This window comes from Neovison vison, chromosome 7 (assembly GCF_020171115.1).
Source record: "Neovison vison isolate M4711 chromosome 7, ASM_NN_V1, whole genome shotgun sequence".
Lineage (NCBI taxonomy): Eukaryota > Metazoa > Chordata > Mammalia > Carnivora > Mustelidae > Neogale > Neogale vison.
The window spans coordinates 151,754,730-151,774,124 of record NC_058097.1 but is presented as its reverse complement, the minus strand read 5'-3'; the positions used below and the strand labels follow the sequence as shown (position 1 = coordinate 151,774,124).

The window sequence follows — 19,395 nt, the reverse complement described above, 5'->3', positions numbered from 1 at the left end:
CGGAAATTTTCTTCCTGTCATCCACTTCCACAGGGCTCTTCCAGAAGGTATCCAGTATCAGCAGAATTATAGCATTCAATTTCAAACTCTGACCATTCACATGGAAGGATTAGCTCTTGATCTCATTTCTAGTCCTTCAATTAGAAAATAATCCTAATATACATTATGAGAAATACATGATCTCTGCCCTCAACATATTTAAAAAGCATTGGGTAAGTGGCACCTGGGTAGCTCAGTGGGTTAAAGCTTCTGTACCACCCCCCACCCCTGCCTGCCATTCTGCTTGTTTGTGATCTATCTGTCAAATAAATAAATAAATTATATATATATATATATATATATATATTTTTTTTTAAATCATTGGTTATATATATATATATTTTAAATCATTGGTTAATCAACATTCAATACCAATTAAGTGAATATTACAAGGCACTCTTCATTGAGGAATTGAGTGGAAAAAAAGCTTTCTGTGGTCTTTTGCCCAGAACCACTTTGTAAAAGATATAGACCCCTGCTATGTTCAAATCTTACCCAAGACATTCACTGTCTTCCAATTGGTTCCAAACTCAGGCTGCATCTCTAATTATGAAAGGAGTGTCTCTGTCCTTCAGATGTCTATCTTGCCTGTATGAAAAATAATTAAGACTAGCACCTTCTGATATTTCACTTTCCTCCATGTTCTATAAATTTTTCTCTAGCAAGGGTTCCATAGGTCTTTATTTAATGCTCAGCAATCTCACCAACTAAAGGCGTATTTTTTTTAAAGATTTTATTTATTTATTTGACAGATAGAGATCACAAGTAGGCAGAGGCAGGCAGAGGGAGAGAGGAGGAAGCAGGCTCCCTGCTGAGCAGAGAGCCCGATGTGGGGCTCGATCCCAGGACCCTGGGATCATGATCTGAGCTGAAGGCAGAAGCTTTCACCCACTGAGCCACCCAGGCGCCCCTAAAGGCGTATTTGCAGCCAACTTAAGAACATGAAAAGACCTATCATTGTTTTGCTTCACCTAACTTTAACTTCCATTTCTACATGCTTCTACTTTCACCCACTTTTCTTTCTAACATCCAGGACATTCAAAGGAAGAGATGCTCCACTCCCACCTTTTTGGAAGACTGAACTTTACGCCATTCTTTTTCCTTCTCGGATCCTTTATCTATCTCCTTTTTATCCCTTTTATCATTCTCTTTGAAAAAGCTTAAACATTTGTTTCTCAAAAATTTGATCTGTGCTTCCTTCTCTGTTTTCTCAGTTTATATTTTAAAGGTTTATTCTGAGAATGGAGATATCATTAAACAATTAGCACAATGGATAAATGGATAAAGAAAATGTGATATACATGGGAATATTATTCAGCCATAAAGAAGGAAATCTTACCATTTGTAGTAGCATAGATGGAATTTGAGAGCGTTATTCTAAGTGAAATAAGTCAGATAAAAAATACTGTACAATTTCGGGGTGCCTGGGTGGCTCAGTGGGTTAAGGCCTCTGCCTTCAGCTCAGGTCATGGTCTCAGGGTCCTGGGATAGAGCCCTGCGTCAGGTTCTCTGCTTCCCCCTGCCCCCGCCTGCTTCTCTACCTTCTTGTGATCTCTGTCAAATAAATAAATAATATCTTTTAAAAAAATACTGTACAATTTCACTTTTGTGTTTAATCTTTAAAAAGTGAATAGATAGAAAAAGGAATCCTCACGCAGTATTGGTGGGAATGCAAATTGGTGCAGTCACTCTGGAAAACAGTATAGAAATTCATTAAAATTTGGAAATAGACCCTATGATCCTATAGTCATAGTGCTGGGTATTTACCTAAAGAATACAAAAACACTTCAATACAAAATACAAAATTCAGTACAATGCAAAAACAATTCAAAGAGATACATGCACCTCTGTTTATTGCAACATTATTTATAATAGCTAAATTAAGGAAGCAGCCCAAGTGTCCACCAATAGACAAAAGGATATGGAAGATGTGATATATATACACAATAGAATATTCAGCCATAAAAAAAATGAAATCTTGCCATTACAAAAACATGGATGGATCTAGGGAGTATAATGTTATGTGAAATAAGCCAGTCAGAGAAAGAAAAACACTATATGATTTCATTCATATGTGGAATTTAAGAAACAAAACAAATGAACAAAGGGGGAAAAAAAGACAAACCAAAGACGCTCAACTATAGTGAGCAAAGGGTTACCAGAGGGGAGGTAGGTGGGGGATGGGTAAAATAGGTGAAGGGGATTGGGAGTATCTTGATGAGCACTGAGTAATATATGGAATTGTTGACTCACTATGTTGTACACCTGAAACTAATAGAACACATGTTATTTACACTGAAATTAAGATTTTTTAAAAATGAACTCAGAAAAAAAAAATGAACTCAGGAACAAAACAGATTTATGGCTACTAGGGGTGGGAGAAATAGGTGAAGGTAGACAAATGGTACAAACTTCCAGGTATAAGTTCTGGGGATGTTCTGTACAGCCTGGTGACTATAGTTAATACTATAACATATATTTGAAAGTTGCAAAGAAAGTAGATCTTAGAAGTTCTCACCATCAGAAAAATATTGTAGCTATGTGATGTGATGAATGTTAACTTGACTTATTGTAGCAACCATTTTATAATATATATATCAAATCATTGTTGAACACCTCAAACTAACATAATTCTATGTCAATTATATCTTAAAGCTGGAAAAATTCATTTTAAAAATAAAAACCATTAGCACAAATCTAGAATACAAAAATGTGCTTAGTAAATATGGGCATTTTTTTGAACTGCAGAAACTAAAAGTTAAGTCACTGACAATCACATATTTAGAAAATGTCAAATATTCAACCTGAACTTTGAGAACTCTTGTTTCCCGCCTTCAAATCCAATGTCTTAAGTTGCTGTATTCTTCCTCTACCTTGTTGTTCCACAGACAGTTCAAATTCAGCATGTCCAAGTGAAAGAAATAAAACTCTTAACTCCTCACCATGGTATAGGGAAAAGTTTTAGAATTCTTAGGCATGAGTAATGATTATGTCATCAGTCTACCAGCAGAAACTAACATTAATCTCTGATATTTTTAAAGTTTTAGCTTCTCAACCTATAACTGAAGGTAATAACCATACTTCCCACGATATACTTCCCACGACCATCTCACCAAGTTTTATGGTAAGGAAAGACAAAAACATGTGAGAATAGACCTCGCAAACTGTGACCCATTGTGCACTGTGACCCCTTTCTACAATGTTTATTTTGACTAATATCAGCACCATCATGTATTCTTTGGCTTTGACTCTTCCATCTAATCACCCCTTAACTTGGTTCCCCTTCACAGCACAATTTTATAAAAACTTGACTGTATTTGATCTCTACTTCCTCATCCCTCATTTAATTTCCAGTCCTTTCCAAGCCACCTTCCATCTCTACTCCTTCCCTTATGTTTTTTCCCCTTACTCTCTCCTTCTCCTTTTCTGTCTTCTTTTATTCCCTCTTTTATTTTCATATTACCTTACTAGGTGCTCGCTTTTGTTCCACTTGGATTTTTGTTTTTGTTTTGTTTTGTTTTGTTATCATCTACATTCAGGGGATTATCAAATGCATAGCTTCTACTCTGAGTTCCAGACACGTGTATCCTACTGCGTATTGGACCTCTCCACTTAGATGTTCCACATGCATATCAAACAATACGGCCAAAATGGAAATCTTTTTCTCTCCCCACAAACTATTTCCTCCCCTTGCATTGTCCATCTCAGCACATATTCTGGCCATCTGTCCTGTAGCAAGGTCAGAAACCCAGGTATAATCCTTGATTCAATCCTCTCCCTCTTCCTTATTATCCAGCTCATAAGCAAATCCTATCAATCTGAAAAATTTATAATTTTTTATTTATAATCTGTAATTTATTCCATACTCTTTTCCTTATCCCCTGACAGCATTCTCATTTAATTTACCATCTTTCATCCAGACCACAAAAGCCTTATATCTGGTCTCTGTGGTCCGAATCTTGGGTGCTTCATACTCCATTCTCTATACTACAGCCAAATAATCCATTAAACAGGCAAATTATACTGGGCCAGGGCTTGTCCCAAGACCTTCATGGAATTACCATTGCATTGAGGATGAAATCCACACTCCTCACTCTGGTTTACAAGTCTCTGCATGGTCTGGCCCCTGTTCACTATTCAGCTTTATCCCCTCTCACCTCTCCCTTCATTATGCTCCAGTCATAGACTACTACCAGCTGCCAAAGCTCCTGGAGCTCTTTCTAAGTCAGTGATGCCCCCTTGATCCTGCCCTTAAATTGTCTCCCGTGCTGCTTTTCTCCTCTCAATGACTTTTGTCTTCCCAGATTCATATCACTGGCCTGTGTCACTATAATGACTACCCCTTTAAATAAATTAAAGATGACACAAAGAAATTCCATGCTCATGGGTTGGAAGAATGAATATTATTAAAATGTCAACACTATCCAAAGCACAAAGCTATCTACGGATTCAGTGCAATCAAGGTATCACAATCTTAGATTTCAAGATAGTCTACAAAGCTGTAATAACCAAAACAATATGGTACTGGCACAAAAATAGACATATAGATCTGTAAAACCAAATAGCTCTCCCCTGGCAAGGGAGAGAGACAAAAGCAAAATTAAACCATTGGGACCACACCAAAATGAAAAGCTTTTGCACAGTGAAGGAAACTATCAACCGAAAAAAGCAAGCTACTGAACGGGAAAATATACTCAACACCAAAAAAAGCAATCTGATTAAAACATAGACAGAGGACCTGAATAGACACTTTTCCAAAGACATACAGATGATCAACAGACACATGTTTGGTGATGTTGAACATCTTTTCACCAGAGAAATGTGAATAAAAACCAGGATGATTTGAATCTCCCTGATGGCTAATGAATCTTGGAACACTTAAAAAATAAAATTATAAAAAAAAACAACCCAGGATGAGCTACCCCTTTCTACCTGTCATAGTGCTAAAATTAAGAAGAAACACACAAATATTGGTGAGAATGTGGAAAAAAGGAAACTCTCTGCACTGTTGCTTAGAATGCAAGTTGGTGCAGCCACTCTGGAAAATTGTGGAAGTTCCTCAAAAAATTAGAATTACCAAAAAACCCAGGAATTCCACTACTGGATATTCACTGGAAGAAAATGAAAACACTAATTCAAAGAGATATGCAGCCCTAGTTTATTGCAGGATTATTTATAGTAGCCAAGACATGGAAGCAACCCAAATGTCCATCCATAGATGAATAGGTAAAGAAGATGTGATATGTACACATACACCACACAATATATGGAATATTTCTCAGCCATAAATAATGATATCTTGCCATTTGCAATAACATGAATGGACCTAGAAAGTACAATGCTAATTGAAATAAGTCTGAAAGACACATATCATGTGATTTCACTCATATGTGGAATTTAAGAAACAAAACAAACAAAAAGTCTTAAAGGCAGAGAACAGACTGGTGGTTGCCAGAAGGTAGGTGGGTTGGGAGATGAGCGGAGTAAAGGGGATTAGGAGTACACTTATGAGTGCTGAGTAATGTATAGAATTATTGAATCATTCTGCTGTAGACCTGAAACTAAAATAATACCATATTAATTATATCTGAATAAAAAACCTCCTCTTCAGTCTTCTACCCCTACTCAATCTACTACTATAATGTGACAGACCACATATTTTATCCCTACTGAAAACTGCTTATAAGAACTTACTGCTACAAGGAAAATTAAAAACTACTCAATATGCTTATTAATTTGTTCCTACCTAAATTACTAACCTGACTTCTTCACCATTCCCTAAAACATTCATCCTGGTTTCAGCCACACTGGATTATCTCTCACTTCCTGAAAAGCATGCTTAAAGCTCATACTATTTATCTGAAATGCTTTCCTCTGCCCCTTTCCATACCTGGCCAAGATCCTGCCACCTTCTTAGTAAAGTCTTCTCAGACTCCTCCAGGCAGATTTTTCTCAGTGTTGTCAATGAGAACTCATTAATACCCTGAATTAAATAATATAAGGAGAGTATGATCCTTGTTGCCAGTGCAAATGTCTGTCCATTTGAATGAGTACTGCTAATACAAGGACTGTGACTTATTTCTATATTCATAGACTCTACTGAACATTATTGATGATCAGTAAGTGCTATTTAAATAAATGTACGAATGACTCTCTGGAGAAAGGTTCTCCTCTCCTGCTGATGTATTATATACTACCATCTAATTCAAATTGAAATTTACTGAGTATCACCCAGTTTTGAGCACATCCACAGAGAGAAATCCTGTGAAATCCTCACTAATTTTAGTTATGTAGATCAGATTTCAAACAGGTCCCTCCTCTTCTCTGAGTGCCCCTGTCTCTTACTTTCTGTATGCTCCTGTTGCCCATATCTGGCCCTCGGGTTTATTTGTCCATATACCTCATTCTCACAGCTTGCCTATTCTGTTTAAATGCCTTAATAATTCCTCAAGCTTCCTTCTTTCCAAGTTTAAATGAAATCTAGCTCTAATTCTGTTCACAATCCAACCCTGCTTATCCAGTCTCCTCCGACCCCAGCACTCTTAACCTGCTTGGGATAAGTGTTTTATCCAGTCCTTACATGTCATTGTACTATGCCTCCTGTTTGCATAGTCAAGACATCAGCAAATGACAAAAGTCTGGGTCACTTGTTTCTTTGTCTCCCCCCAAAGTGCATGTGGCTCTGTACCTAAAATATTCAGTCAGTATTATAAACTGGCTACCCCTTTAACTTGAGAGGACTTTAGAAAGATGGAATTGGGAAACTGAGTCCCCAAATGGTCATGGAGGAAGTAAGTAGCAGAGCTAGGACTAGATTCCACAACTTCTGACCCTCATGCCAGAATTCTGTTTACAGGACCATGCTGCAATGATACAGCTAGTTGTTGCTAACACCTTTAATAAGCAAGTATACCCGACCTGGTCCTTCCATCTCCCTATTTCAGATTTTTCCTTTTTGTCCCAGGACGATCACACCAGCTCTGACTGCAGTGAGGCCAGAATGTGAAGTAGGAGGAAAGCAAGTGGCACTAATAAGGGATTAACTAACCTGGTATGGGTTATTTAGTTAAGGCTTTCTTGAAGTGGTCCCTAATGCACCATACAGAAGGAGCACAGCCTGGGAAACAGAAAGGGATTTCTTCAAATGGCGACATGGGAGGATCTGAAATCTGTAGAAGATAAAGTCTTCAGGAGGATAGAAAGCAGGTCCTCTGTTCAATAGACAGACATATAGGATGAGAATGCTAGAAGACAAGAGAATCAGGAGGTGAGATAATGCCTGAGACAAAGATAAATTGTTTGGGCATGAGAGGTACTGAGGAAGGGACTCTGCCCATGCACTCCAAAGCTCACCTCCCCATACATACTAACCTAGTCTCTTCCCCTCAAACATTACACACACTTCTCCTAGTGGTTCTCCACTTAGCCTTTGGGTATTCCTTCTAGTCATTACTATTTTCAGTCTGATTTCTGCCATTATCCTGGTTATTCTAATTTTCTCTGTCAGCCTAGCTCACATGGCTGCTTATGTCCTCCAGGTACCCTGTTCCAGCCCTCTAGGAGCCAGCTGACTTAGCATAAGTGCCCCTCCTCTGTCTGCTTGCTCCTCACCCCATTCACACTACCTCCCTGACTATGCTTTGTGTACGCCTGGTCTTCCCTGCCACCAATAACCTGGTGTGCTCTCACCCCCCCAGCTGGAGGCTCAGTTCTTTTTCTGCTGGTTTTAGGAAAACCTGTTACAGTTTTCCTTAGTGAGAGAAGGCTGGGAAATAGAGAGTTGGAAAGGAGAGGCCTGGCTATATCCTCATAATCACCTACTCTTTCCCCAAAAGAAACAGCAGGCCCAATCCCTGAGGAACATCCTGAAAGGGACCCAAGATGGGCCTGGTGTCTTCCCTGGAGGTCATTCTAGAGACTTCTGTCCCAGTCTCTGATCTTCAGGGGTTCCTGCTCCTGGCTTCCTACAACCCTACTCTCTCACCACTCTGTGGCACTCAGTGCCTCCCTTGAGGCACAGTGTAGTCTGGCTTCACAATCACTGGGCCTCTTTCCACCCTCACCTTCCTGCCCTGCAGTGCCTACTGAGAAATAGAGCTGCCTCAGAATATGCAAATAGATGCCTGCTGTGTGTACTTGGATTGTGGACTTAGAAAGCTGGGGTTCAGTTTTAACTAGGTCAAGGTTATTGTTTTTTGTTTTGTTTTGTTTTTTTGGTTTTTTTGGTTTGGAGTTTTGAGGTTTTGTTTCATTTTGTGGATGGAACTGTGAGTTGAGGTTATGAGTGGGAGATTAGGTTTCAAGCCTAGTTTGTGACCTTGATGAGGCACTTAACTTCTGTTTCTTGGATTGTTTCCTTATCCAACGTATGGGGACAATTATCCTAGTCCTGCCTACCTCTCACAATTTGGGATCCAGTGAGATCACTGAGCTACACTCATCCATGTTTTTATTACTCAGTTAACTATCAACCATTAATAACAATACCAAAGGTAATGCTTTCCTCCTATCACTGGTCTCAGCATCTGCTATTCTGCCATAGTCCTGAGAGGGGAATTTGGTTTTCACAGGGGCTTCTCTGTCATTTATCCTGAACTAATTCTCCATGAGACAGCCCAACAGCTCCTACTGAGACTATATACTTCTGGTTTCCCATCTCATCTGACAGAAACATCCAGAGTCTATATTAGATGTTCTAAGTCTTGTCCTTCAGGAACAAGCACTGAATTGTCTTCACCTAGAGTCTTCAGAACACATTGGTTTTAGGCAAACCTTCTATACAGAGCTTGTGTTAAAGTCTGAGTTAAACTGCAGAAACAGAGACAGGTGGTGATCCTGATTTGAGATTCACAAGCTCATTTGGGAGCAGTCAGAGAGGAAGTACCCAGGTTGAATTAGGGAAAGATCATGGTAGTTTTATGTTTAATATTTTATGGGGAACTACCTACCATCCCATTTTCCACACCAGCTGTACAATTTTGCATTCCCATCAACAAGGTACAGGATTCCTATTTCAATACTTCATTAACACTTAGAATTGTCTGTTTTTTTTATAATAACCATCCTAATGGATATGAAGTAATACCTCATGGTGTTTTTATTTGCTCTCCCCTAATGATTAGTGAGGTTGGACATCTTTTCTTGAGCTAATTGGCCATTTGTATATCTTCTTTGGAGAAATGTCTATTCAAGTCCTGTGCCCTTCAGATCACTACATTTGTATCTTTAGGGTAAATACCCAGTAGTGCAATTGCTAAGTCATAGGATAGTTCTATTTTCAACTTTTTGAGGAACCTCCATACTGTTTTCCAGAGTGGCTGCACCAGCTTGCATTCCCACCAACAATGTAGGCGGGTTGGTCTTTCTCCACATCCTTGCCAACACATGTTTCTTGTGTGGTTAATTTTGGCCATTCTGACAGGCATGAGGTGATATCTTTGTAGTTTTGATTTGCATTTTCAAGAATCTTTTCTAGTCTTTGTATCTCTAAGACAATGTCAGAAAAAAATTGAGTCATCAGTAGGTTTGTTGACTTATTGTCTGAGGTCAAGCTTCATGTCTGCCTGCCCTACATTTAATTAGAATCCCATCTGTTCATTCAACAGTGTTCTCTCTATACCCTACATCATTACTATCTTCTTTTGAGTACTATCAAAGACTAATTCATCCTGGTATCTGCCTTCACAAAACCCACTGTATAGGAAGATGACTGAAAGGTAATAATGTAATGATCATAACAATAATAATCAGTGAAGATTTTTCATGTCACATAAACTGTATTAAACTGTATTGTTAATATTATTATTAATTATTAATATTATTAATACAGTTTATTAAACTGCTCTTAGTGAGCATATTATGGGGTTGAATATACAGACAGACTTACCAAGTCTGGGGCAGGGAGTGGTGGTGAAGTCTCAGGTCCTGTAGGGATTAGTGTGTGGGGAGCAAAAAGGCTTTTTAAAAGTTTTTAAAGTTTTTAAAGTTTTTTAAAACTTTAAAAAGTTTATTAAACATAAACTGTATTAAACATCTTATATGTACTATCTCATGATAACCCTACCCATTTTTTTTTTAAGATTTTATTTATTTATTTGACAGAGAGAAATCACAAGTAGACGGAGAGGCAGGCAGAGAGAGAGAGGGAAGCAGGCTCCCCGCTGAGCAGAGAGCCGGATGCGGGACTCGATCCCAGGACCCTGAGATCATGACCTGAGCCGAAGGCAGTGGCTTAACCCACTGAGCCACCCAGGCGCCCCAACCCTACCCATTTTTACAAATGGGGAACAAGAGACTAAGAGCTGTTATTTGACTAAGGTTACACCAATAAAATTCAAAGTGACAGTATCACACACAGTAGCATTTGATAAAGTGTTGTGAGGATGAAAGGAAAGAAAGGATACTCACTACAGCTCAGGTTATCTTTGATTTGCATTTTCCTGATTAGTGATGATGAGCATATTTCCATGCGTCTGGCCATCTATATTTCTCCTTTAGAAAAATAACCTACTCAGTTTCTTTGCCCATTTTTTAATTGGATTTTTTTTTGGTGTTGTATGATTTCTTCATATACTTTGGAAATTAACCCCCTTTTAAAATTTTATTATGTTAGTCGCCTTGCAGTACATCATTAGTTTTTGATGCAGCGTTCCATGATTCATTAGTTGTATATTATTGGATATGTCATTTGCAAATATCTTCTCCTATGTAGTATGTTGCTTTTTGTTTTTATAATGATTTCTTTCACTGTGCAAAAGTTTATTTTGAGGTAGTCTCAATATTTTATTTTTGCTTTTGTTTCCCTTGTCTTAGGAGACTTATCTCCTTTGACATTGACACTCAATGTCAAAGAAATTACTGCCTGTGTTCTCTTCTAGGATTTTTACCATTTCAAGTCTCATATTTAGGTCTTTAAACCATTTTGAGGTTTTTTGTGTGTCTGGTATTAGAAAGCAATCCAGTTTCATTCCTTTGCATATTGCTCGCCAGTTTTTCCAGCACCATTTATTGAAGAGACTGTCTTTTCCCCATTGTATATTCTTGTCCCCTTTGTAGATTAATTGGTCATGTAGGCAAGAGTTCATTTCTGGGTTCTCTGTTCTATTGGGTTGGGGTGAGGGGATGGGCAAAATGGATGAAGGGGAGTGGGAGATTCAGGTTTAAATAAGTCACAGGAATAAAGCAGAACATAGGGAATATAGTCAATGATATTGTAATAGTGCTGTGTGGTGACAGATGGTAGCTACACTTGTGTTGAGCATAGCATAATGTATAGAGATATTGAAATACTATTTTGTACACCTGAAATTAATGTAATGTTGTGTGTCAACTATAGTCAAATAAAATTTTTAAATGTTAACTTTGAACTGGGCTTCACTGGTTGCCAGAAAATGCCTATTATCCTGTGTGTGCCATGTTTTACACCTGCTGTCTTCTCTCCTTCATGTACACCTTCCTCCAAGCCTACCTTCTACTTCTGAATATTTGGCTAAGTTTTACAGCACTAACTATTTTCTGCTTAATGAGCCTGTGTCTTTTTTTATATCTATAGTTCTCATTAAATTATAACTAATTTTTTATGTCTGCCAGTCCCAAACCAGACAATGAACAAAAAGGTGTGATCCTTCAACTCTATGCCCTCACATCTAGCATAATTCTTTCCATATAGTAGATGCTCAGTCAATGATCATTGTGTTAGATAATGAAATAATTTTTTACCAAGTGCTTGGCCCAGACCAGGCAAAATAAGTGCCTTGCATATGTCATCTCATTTAATATTCATTGCCTCTCCATTTTGCAGTGAAAACTGACAGAGAAGCTAAGTAGTTTAGCCAAAAGAAACATTGAGAAGTAAATATCTAGGACACATGGAAGGGGCCAGGAGAAAAAGTGAAATTTCTTAAATTGTATTCCTATGCCAGAAAGCCTTTAATATTATTTGTGTGCAGGTGTCTGTCCACCCCTTTCCTATCTACTCCAAGCTCTCAGGATAAATATGTATTACCCTATTTTCCCCCTTCCCTTAGCCAAATATTCTAACTTCAATTTTCCACCTCTTTCTGAATCCCAAAGGTCTTTTTAAACATCTTCATCCCTAAGGAATTTTTACTCTCAAATAGGGCCTTAATAGGATAAATATTCCAGCCTTTTTGCTCCCCACACACTAATCCCTACAGGACCTGAGACTTCACCACCACTCCCTGCCCCAGACTTGGTAAGTCTGTCTGTATATTCAACCCCATAATATGCTCACTAAGAGCAGGCCAAAGACCTGGCTGCACTAAGATCATTTTCTCACTGAGGTGGTCTTTGCTTCAGATAAAAGGGACTTACAAATAAATCACACTTCTTGACCACTGCTATGCACCATATAGTACTCTTCAGATGAATGTCCCCCATCAGGACTCCTCACAGTAACCTCTGAAGTAGGAATCAACCTCTCCAGGCCGCAGATGAGGAAGCAGGTTGACAAAGGTTGGGTGACTTGACTGCGACCACACAGTTGGTGAGTTAGGAGAGCTGAGATTTGCATTGAGCAATGGATGTTATATGCAAACAATGAGTCATGAAACACTACATCAAAAACTGATGGTGTCCTGTGTGGTGACTAACAAAACATAACTTAAAAAGGAGAGCTGAGATTTGAAGTGGGCTGCTTTTACTCTTCCACTAATAAAATCGCATCCTTGGCAAGTAGCCTTCCAGATACTCATAAGCACTTCCAGCAATGAACGACTTGTTCCTTTCCTCAGGAGGCAGATTTGTTGCTGTACTTGAGCTCCTGTTCTAACATATTTTAGGTAAAGCCTTTTTAAATACAAAATGCTAAGGCAATTCAGAACAATGGGAGGGACAGAAAGTAGAATTCTTCTGGATGAGTTATGTGGAAGGGGCTGAGAGTCTCTCCTTGCCATATCTCTAGAGAAAGATAAATCAGAAGAAAATTACAATATAGCAGAAGAGCATTCACAGGTAGAGAGAAAAAGTTGTAAGTGTCTCTAGCCACTCACCTCCAACATGGAGAAGGTTTGGGAGCCATGCCACTCAGCTCCCAACCCACAGCCTAGAGATCATTGAATCAGAAGTGGCAAAAGCTCCTTTAGATGCTGGCTATGGTAATCCACCTCCTGTTTTGTGTCACTTCCCAATGCCCTACAGTCTTATCCTGGACATTTTTTATGTGATCTAACTCAAATATTATTGAAGACAGGAAGTGAAGACCCCCAAGACTTTCACCTTGATCTCTTTTAGAATCCGGACACACTATGTTCAACATATGCTTTTCCAACTTCATTTTCTCTATCTGTGCAAATGGGTCTGAGGCAAGGGGAGCAGGCAGTCATTGCGCTATGTAACTTCAAAGACAGAGTGAACATTCTTTGAGAGGCAACTCAGGCTGAGGTAACTGAGTCAATTATTACAAGGCTGAGTGGAAGAAGGAAAAAGGGGAAAAGCAAGACTGTCCCATTTATGTCTGGATTATTCAGTTGTCAATTTTCTCCACACCAAAGAAAGGGCCTTGAAGTATGGACACTCCAAAACAGTGTCTTAACTAAATGTATGTACCTGTGTCTTCTGAGTATAGCCTTGTTCATGCATTTTATTCAGCAACATATATAGACACACAGTTACATGCTGAATTAAGCACATAATATGCTCATTCATAGAACAGAACAGGTTTACATATACCATTTTACAAGGACCGCCCTCCCACATTGTTCTGTCCCTGACCCTTCAGCCACCAACAAAACCGAAATACCCTCTGGATATATTTGATCCCAAGCTGAATGATAGAAATTCAGGGAGGGGAAATAGTACAGAAGAAAAAAAATAGGAAACACATGGAAGAAGGGATGATGAGACATAAAGGGACAAGATGATTATCTCAGTATCACAGTGAAAGCCACAGTTGGCACTGGGATGGCATACTGGTCCAGAGTCCCTTCACCCAGACCACATTAGAAGAGCTTACTTTCCCTTCTTGCCTCTTGTTTCTGGGTATGGATAGCTGATATAAGGGATTGTAAGGAGCATTGCGGTTTAATGTTGGGGATATAAATGGGCTATCTCCAGAGGTTTCAGTTAATTCCACTCTGTCCCAACTAGCAACCAGAATACAGTTAAATCCCATTATATTAGAAATCAATGTGAGAAAGATACTTTCTCTCTCCTATTTCTATTCCTAGTTCTTGTTCTCAACTTTCCTTTTCATACTCCTGTTCCTCTACTATCCCCTTCTTGACTTTATTATTTAATTAAATTCTTTCTCAAATTCTCAGTTACTGGCTGGCTAGTGGATAAGAGAGTAATGAGAAGGTACACATAGGTAAGGGAAGATCAGGGGACATGGAAAGTGTGGATAATAGGCAAAGATACACAGTGGACATAGTTAACATCTGCTTACAGTTAACAGTTGTGTCCCCAGTGATTAAAAATCACTTATACCATCTTTATGTACCTTCGATTTTTATGAGACTATGTTTTCATCCCTCAATAACTTTATCAGATCACATATTATGGCCAAATTAGCCTGACCTCTGCCACTGACCAATTCTGCATCATCTCACTGTTTCTACCAGTGTACAGTCTGTAGGTGTACAGACACCTACAACAACCACAGGATCCTAGTACTAACATGAGCCAGGCAATGTTATGGCTTTAACAGGCTGTAAGAGACTCAGGCCCTCACCATATGGTGGTTGTTCTGGGTCAGAAGCCAGGTTCTGAGCCTCATCCATGAGTAACCATGAGCTCAGTGCCCTGAAAAACCCATTGAATATCCCCCACTTTCCTTTCTATTACTTCTCATCCTGATCTTCCCATCTTAAGAAGTAACTTCATTTGAGTCTTCCATCCAATCTGCCTGGCCTTTCATCATTATGTCACCCTTTCATTGTCACACAGGCAGATGGATCAGAAAGAAATGAGCATTTAGACAGAACAGGATTCTGTAAGGACTGGTAAGATTCTCTAGTCACTTACCTTCACCATAGAGTGAGTTCTATAGCCATGCCACTCACCCTGCAGTCCCAGCCTAGACATCATTGAATCAGGCACAAGTGGAAAGGACTCCTTTGATCCCTGGTAATGATAACTTCACCTCGTGCCTTGCATCACTTCCCAATGCTCTACAACCTTCTTATCCCTGGATATTTCTCATGAGATCTAACTCAAATATTTTCTGCTGCCCACTTCATTTCAGCCACAGAATAAGAATGAACCCCTGTGGCTTCATCTCTCAGGGCTTCCTGGGGCTCAGAGCTGGGTAGTAAGGTCTTCTCTACCCACCCTACCTGGACCTGACCATGCAGTTCACAAACCACAGCCATCAGAACCCAAACTCTTTTCTGCTCATGGGAATTCCTGGCCTGGAGGCATCCCACTTTTGGATTGCATTTCCCTTCTGCTCCATGTATGCCCTGGCAGTACTTGGCAACATGGCAGTGCTACTGGTGGTACGATCAGAGCCTGCCCTGCACCAGCCCATGTACCTGTTCCTAAGCATGTTGTCCATCATTGACCTGGTACTCTGCACTTCTACTGTGCCCAAGCTCCTTGCGCTTTTTTGGACAAATGCTACTGAGATCAACTTTGAGGCCTGTGCTACCCAGATGTTCTTTATCCATGGCTTTTCAGCTGTCGAATCTGGTATCCTGCTAGCAATGGCCTTTGACCGCTACTTGGCTATCTGCCGGCCACTGCACTATGGGTCATTGTTGCCCCCAGAGGCTGTGGGCAAGCTGGCAGCCGCTGCTGTATTTCGTGGCTTGGGGCTCATGACCCCACTCACCTGCTTACTGGCAAGGCTGAGCTACTGTAGCCGAGTGGTGGCCCACTCCTACTGTGAGCACATGGCTGTGGTGAAGCTGGCTTGTGGGGGCACACGGCCAAACAACATCTATGGTATCACTGCTGCCACGCTGGTAGTGGGCACAGACTCCATTTGCATCGCTGTCTCCTACACACTCATTATCCGGTCTGTGTTAGGCCTTTCCTCCAAAGAGGCAAGGGCTAAGACATTTGGCACTTGTGGCTCCCACCTTGGTGTCATCCTTCTCTTCTATACACCAGGACTCTTTTCATTCTACACACAGCGCTTTGGCCAGCATGTACCCCGGCACATCCACATCCTCCTGGCTGACCTCTACCTTGTTGTACCACCCATGCTCAACCCTATCATCTACGGCATGAAGACCAAACAGATCCGGGATGGAGCCCTCCGACTGATGAAGCGGGGCATTGTTCACTCTTAAGCCTTCAGCCCCACCCTGGAATTGTCTTCTTCCTTTAGGCCTTGAGCAACTCTTGGAGGAGGCCACTGAGAAGATGTAACCGCCAGTTAACCTATGAGTTGGCTGGAGGCATTTAGGCAATCCTTATCCATGTTTCTGTCCCTGGAACGTACATTCTTCCCACCATTCCCACAGGGAGAGCCATTCCATGTAAACAGCCTTGAGAGAGTAAAGTATTGTTGGGCCCATCTGGACAGTATATCTGACTGAACCCAGTTAAGGCCTTTATATAAACTTTTAAGATTTAGCAGATGGGGGAAAAAAAAAAAGATTTCGCAGATAGGCACTTATCTTGTGGCCACCAAGACTAATCTCATAAGGAAGTCCCTTGCTTATTTAACCTGCCACCTACCCGTCTTGAGTGGCCTGCCCCTTTCCTTCGTCTCTTCTTGCTCTTTGTGTATGGGAGCCAGTTTGTGAACCAATAGCAATGGTCTCTTGACCATTGCTGGTCAATGGTCAATGGTCTCTCCCCACCAGCATGGTGGAGAGAGAAAAACACATACCCAGTGGTATCCTTACTTTGATAAGGAGATATAGCATCAGTCTCTTGAAGAATCATCAGATGTTCCCACTTGTGATGTAGATATGGTTACAAAGCCAATGGATCCCCTGTCTATTGGGAAACATGGTCACCAAGCTGATGATGGCCTCCCAGGGAATTCTACACTGCTCTTCTAACATGGCTCCTACCTTCTAGGAGACCTTGATAAAATGAGAAAGATAGGACTGATGATAAAAAGGAAAAATAATCCTCATCCATAGTCAGGTGTTTCAACTTGGGTATGGATACATGAATACTTCCCTCAGTGAACTCCAAGTTTGACAGGAGAAACACATACACAGAGAGGAGAAGCAGAGAAATGGAGACAGAACACTCAACAATGGACCACAGGGACAACTGTGTCCACGGCACAGAGAAATAAGCAACAAGGTGTAATGTCAATCTAGGAAGGTGAAAGTTTTCATCTCTTCAGTGAGCATTTAGTATGTTAAAAATCTAGGGGTATGGACTTGATTAGGTCAAAAATCCTGTGGAGACTGTTCACTGTTCACTGTTCACTGTTAAAGGAGAACTACATGTAGGGAGACAACAGTAAAACAAATTAGTTTAATTAGTTAAATTAAACAAGTATGTTTAGGAAAAGCACAGGGACCATGGGTATTGAGTAAGGACACCTAAATTGCTCAGAGAAAAGAGATCCTAGTACCCACCTCTTTCATTCCACGTCTGTACAGATAGGAAAGCCTGTTTTCTCAGAAGCCTTCAACAATGCCTGGGTGTAAGGTGCGGTAACAAAGTCTCAGGATAGATGATATCAAGCCTATTCTCCGGGAGTGGCCATGTGGAGCTGCCAAGAAGCCTCAAATATCCAGGGAAAAGACCAGACCCCTTCGTTGGAGAGAAAATCAAGAAAGCAGTCCAGTTTGACCTCCAGAGCAGGTTTTAGAATTGAGAGTGATGGCTATGATTAGAAGGCCCATTAGGATCCAGAGTTCAGAGTCTCTGGTTTTGACATCCCTGCTTAGAATCCACATGCAGATAGAGAGTTAATAGGTATTTGGCTCCCAAGCAAAGCATTTTAGTAAGTTAGGGAAGAGCTTGCACAGAAGGCCACTCGCAGGCTCAGGAAGACCTAGGTCTTCAGAACTTCCTCCAGTTATAGCAATGGATTAGCTAACACTCTGCAGTGCCTCACAAGAATATGCATCATCATCTTATAGTCTCATAACCATCTGATGAGGACGTATAATTACCCATACTTTACAGAGCCAGAGGCAGAAGATTAAGAAGGTAATAACTTGCCCAAGAAATCAGTAAATATCAGAGCCAGAATACAGATCTTTTTAATTCTAAATTCTGTGTTGTTTACCCCTTACCTAGTAAGTTCCTATAAATCTAGACCCTGAAACCAAAAATCTAATAATATTTAATCTAGGAATGAGGGGATAATTATTTCCTAATATTACTGACCCTTCTGAGAATATGCAACATGCCAAACACTCTTCTAAGGTTTGGAAATATAATGATGATTCAGGAAGATAAATCCCTGGTGACAGCTTGAATAGGCAACCTCAGCAAAATCTTCCCACCCATGTACTCTCAATGACTCCTGTGTTATGAAAATAATTCTTCCTTTACTTTAGGGCTCAAAAGTAGTAGCTTTAATTTGCCCACAAACAGCCCAGGTTTCCAGGCAACTAGAGACCTCAGACTGGTCAATAAATTCTAGTCTCCAGGATATTTAATTCAAATTATTGGGGAAATCAAGAAAACCAGCTATACACTACCTGGGACTATTGATTACAGTTGATTTATTTTTCTAAAACTATTTTTTAATGAGGTATAATTTACCTAAAAATGCATATGTTAAATATATAGATGATATCTGACAAATGTGTGCATCAGAATAACCACCACCTTAATCAAGATTCAGAATATTTTTATAATCCCAGAAAGTTCCCTTGTGCTCTTTCCAGGTAAAACCCTTAGGGGTCTCCCAATGAGAAAACCACTATTTGATTTTGATTACCTTGGATCAAATTTAAGCGTTCTAGAAGTTCATATTAGTGAAATAATGTAATATATATGTGTCCAACTTCCTTGGCTCAACATGTTTTTTAGATTCATTCATATATTGTGCATGAGCTGTGAATTCCTTTTTATTTGCTAATATTTCATTGCATGAATACACTGAGTTTAACTACTTGGGGACACTTGAGTTGCTTCCTTTTTTTTTTTTTTACTATTATAAAAAACTGCTATGACTATTTCTTACACTAAAAGTAGAATTTCTGGGTTATAAGGTAAACATGTTTAATAGAACCTGCCGAATTGTTTTCCAAAGTAATTGTACCATTTTATACTCTTGCCAGGGCTGTAAGACACTTCTCAGTTGTTCCACATCCTGATCAACACTTGAAACTACAAAACTTTTTTTATTTTAACCATTCCAATATGTGTAAAATGGTAATTTATGGGTTTCATTTGCATTTTTCTGATGACTGACATTGAGCAACTTTTTATACACTTAATGTTTGTGCATACACCTTCTATAAAATG

The 19,395-nt window shown here is 39.7% G+C and overlaps 1 protein-coding gene across 1 annotated transcript; it reads left to right on the top strand.

The window, feature by feature from the left end:
- The first annotated feature begins 15,344 nt into the window (after positions 1-15,344).
- LOC122914094 (putative olfactory receptor 52P1) lies at positions 15,345-16,292 on the top strand. Its single transcript, XM_044260729.1, has one exon. The coding sequence runs from the start codon at positions 15,345-15,347 to the stop codon at positions 16,290-16,292; it is 948 nt and encodes a 315-aa protein (XP_044116664.1).
- The last annotated feature ends 3,103 nt before the right edge of the window (positions 16,293-19,395 follow it).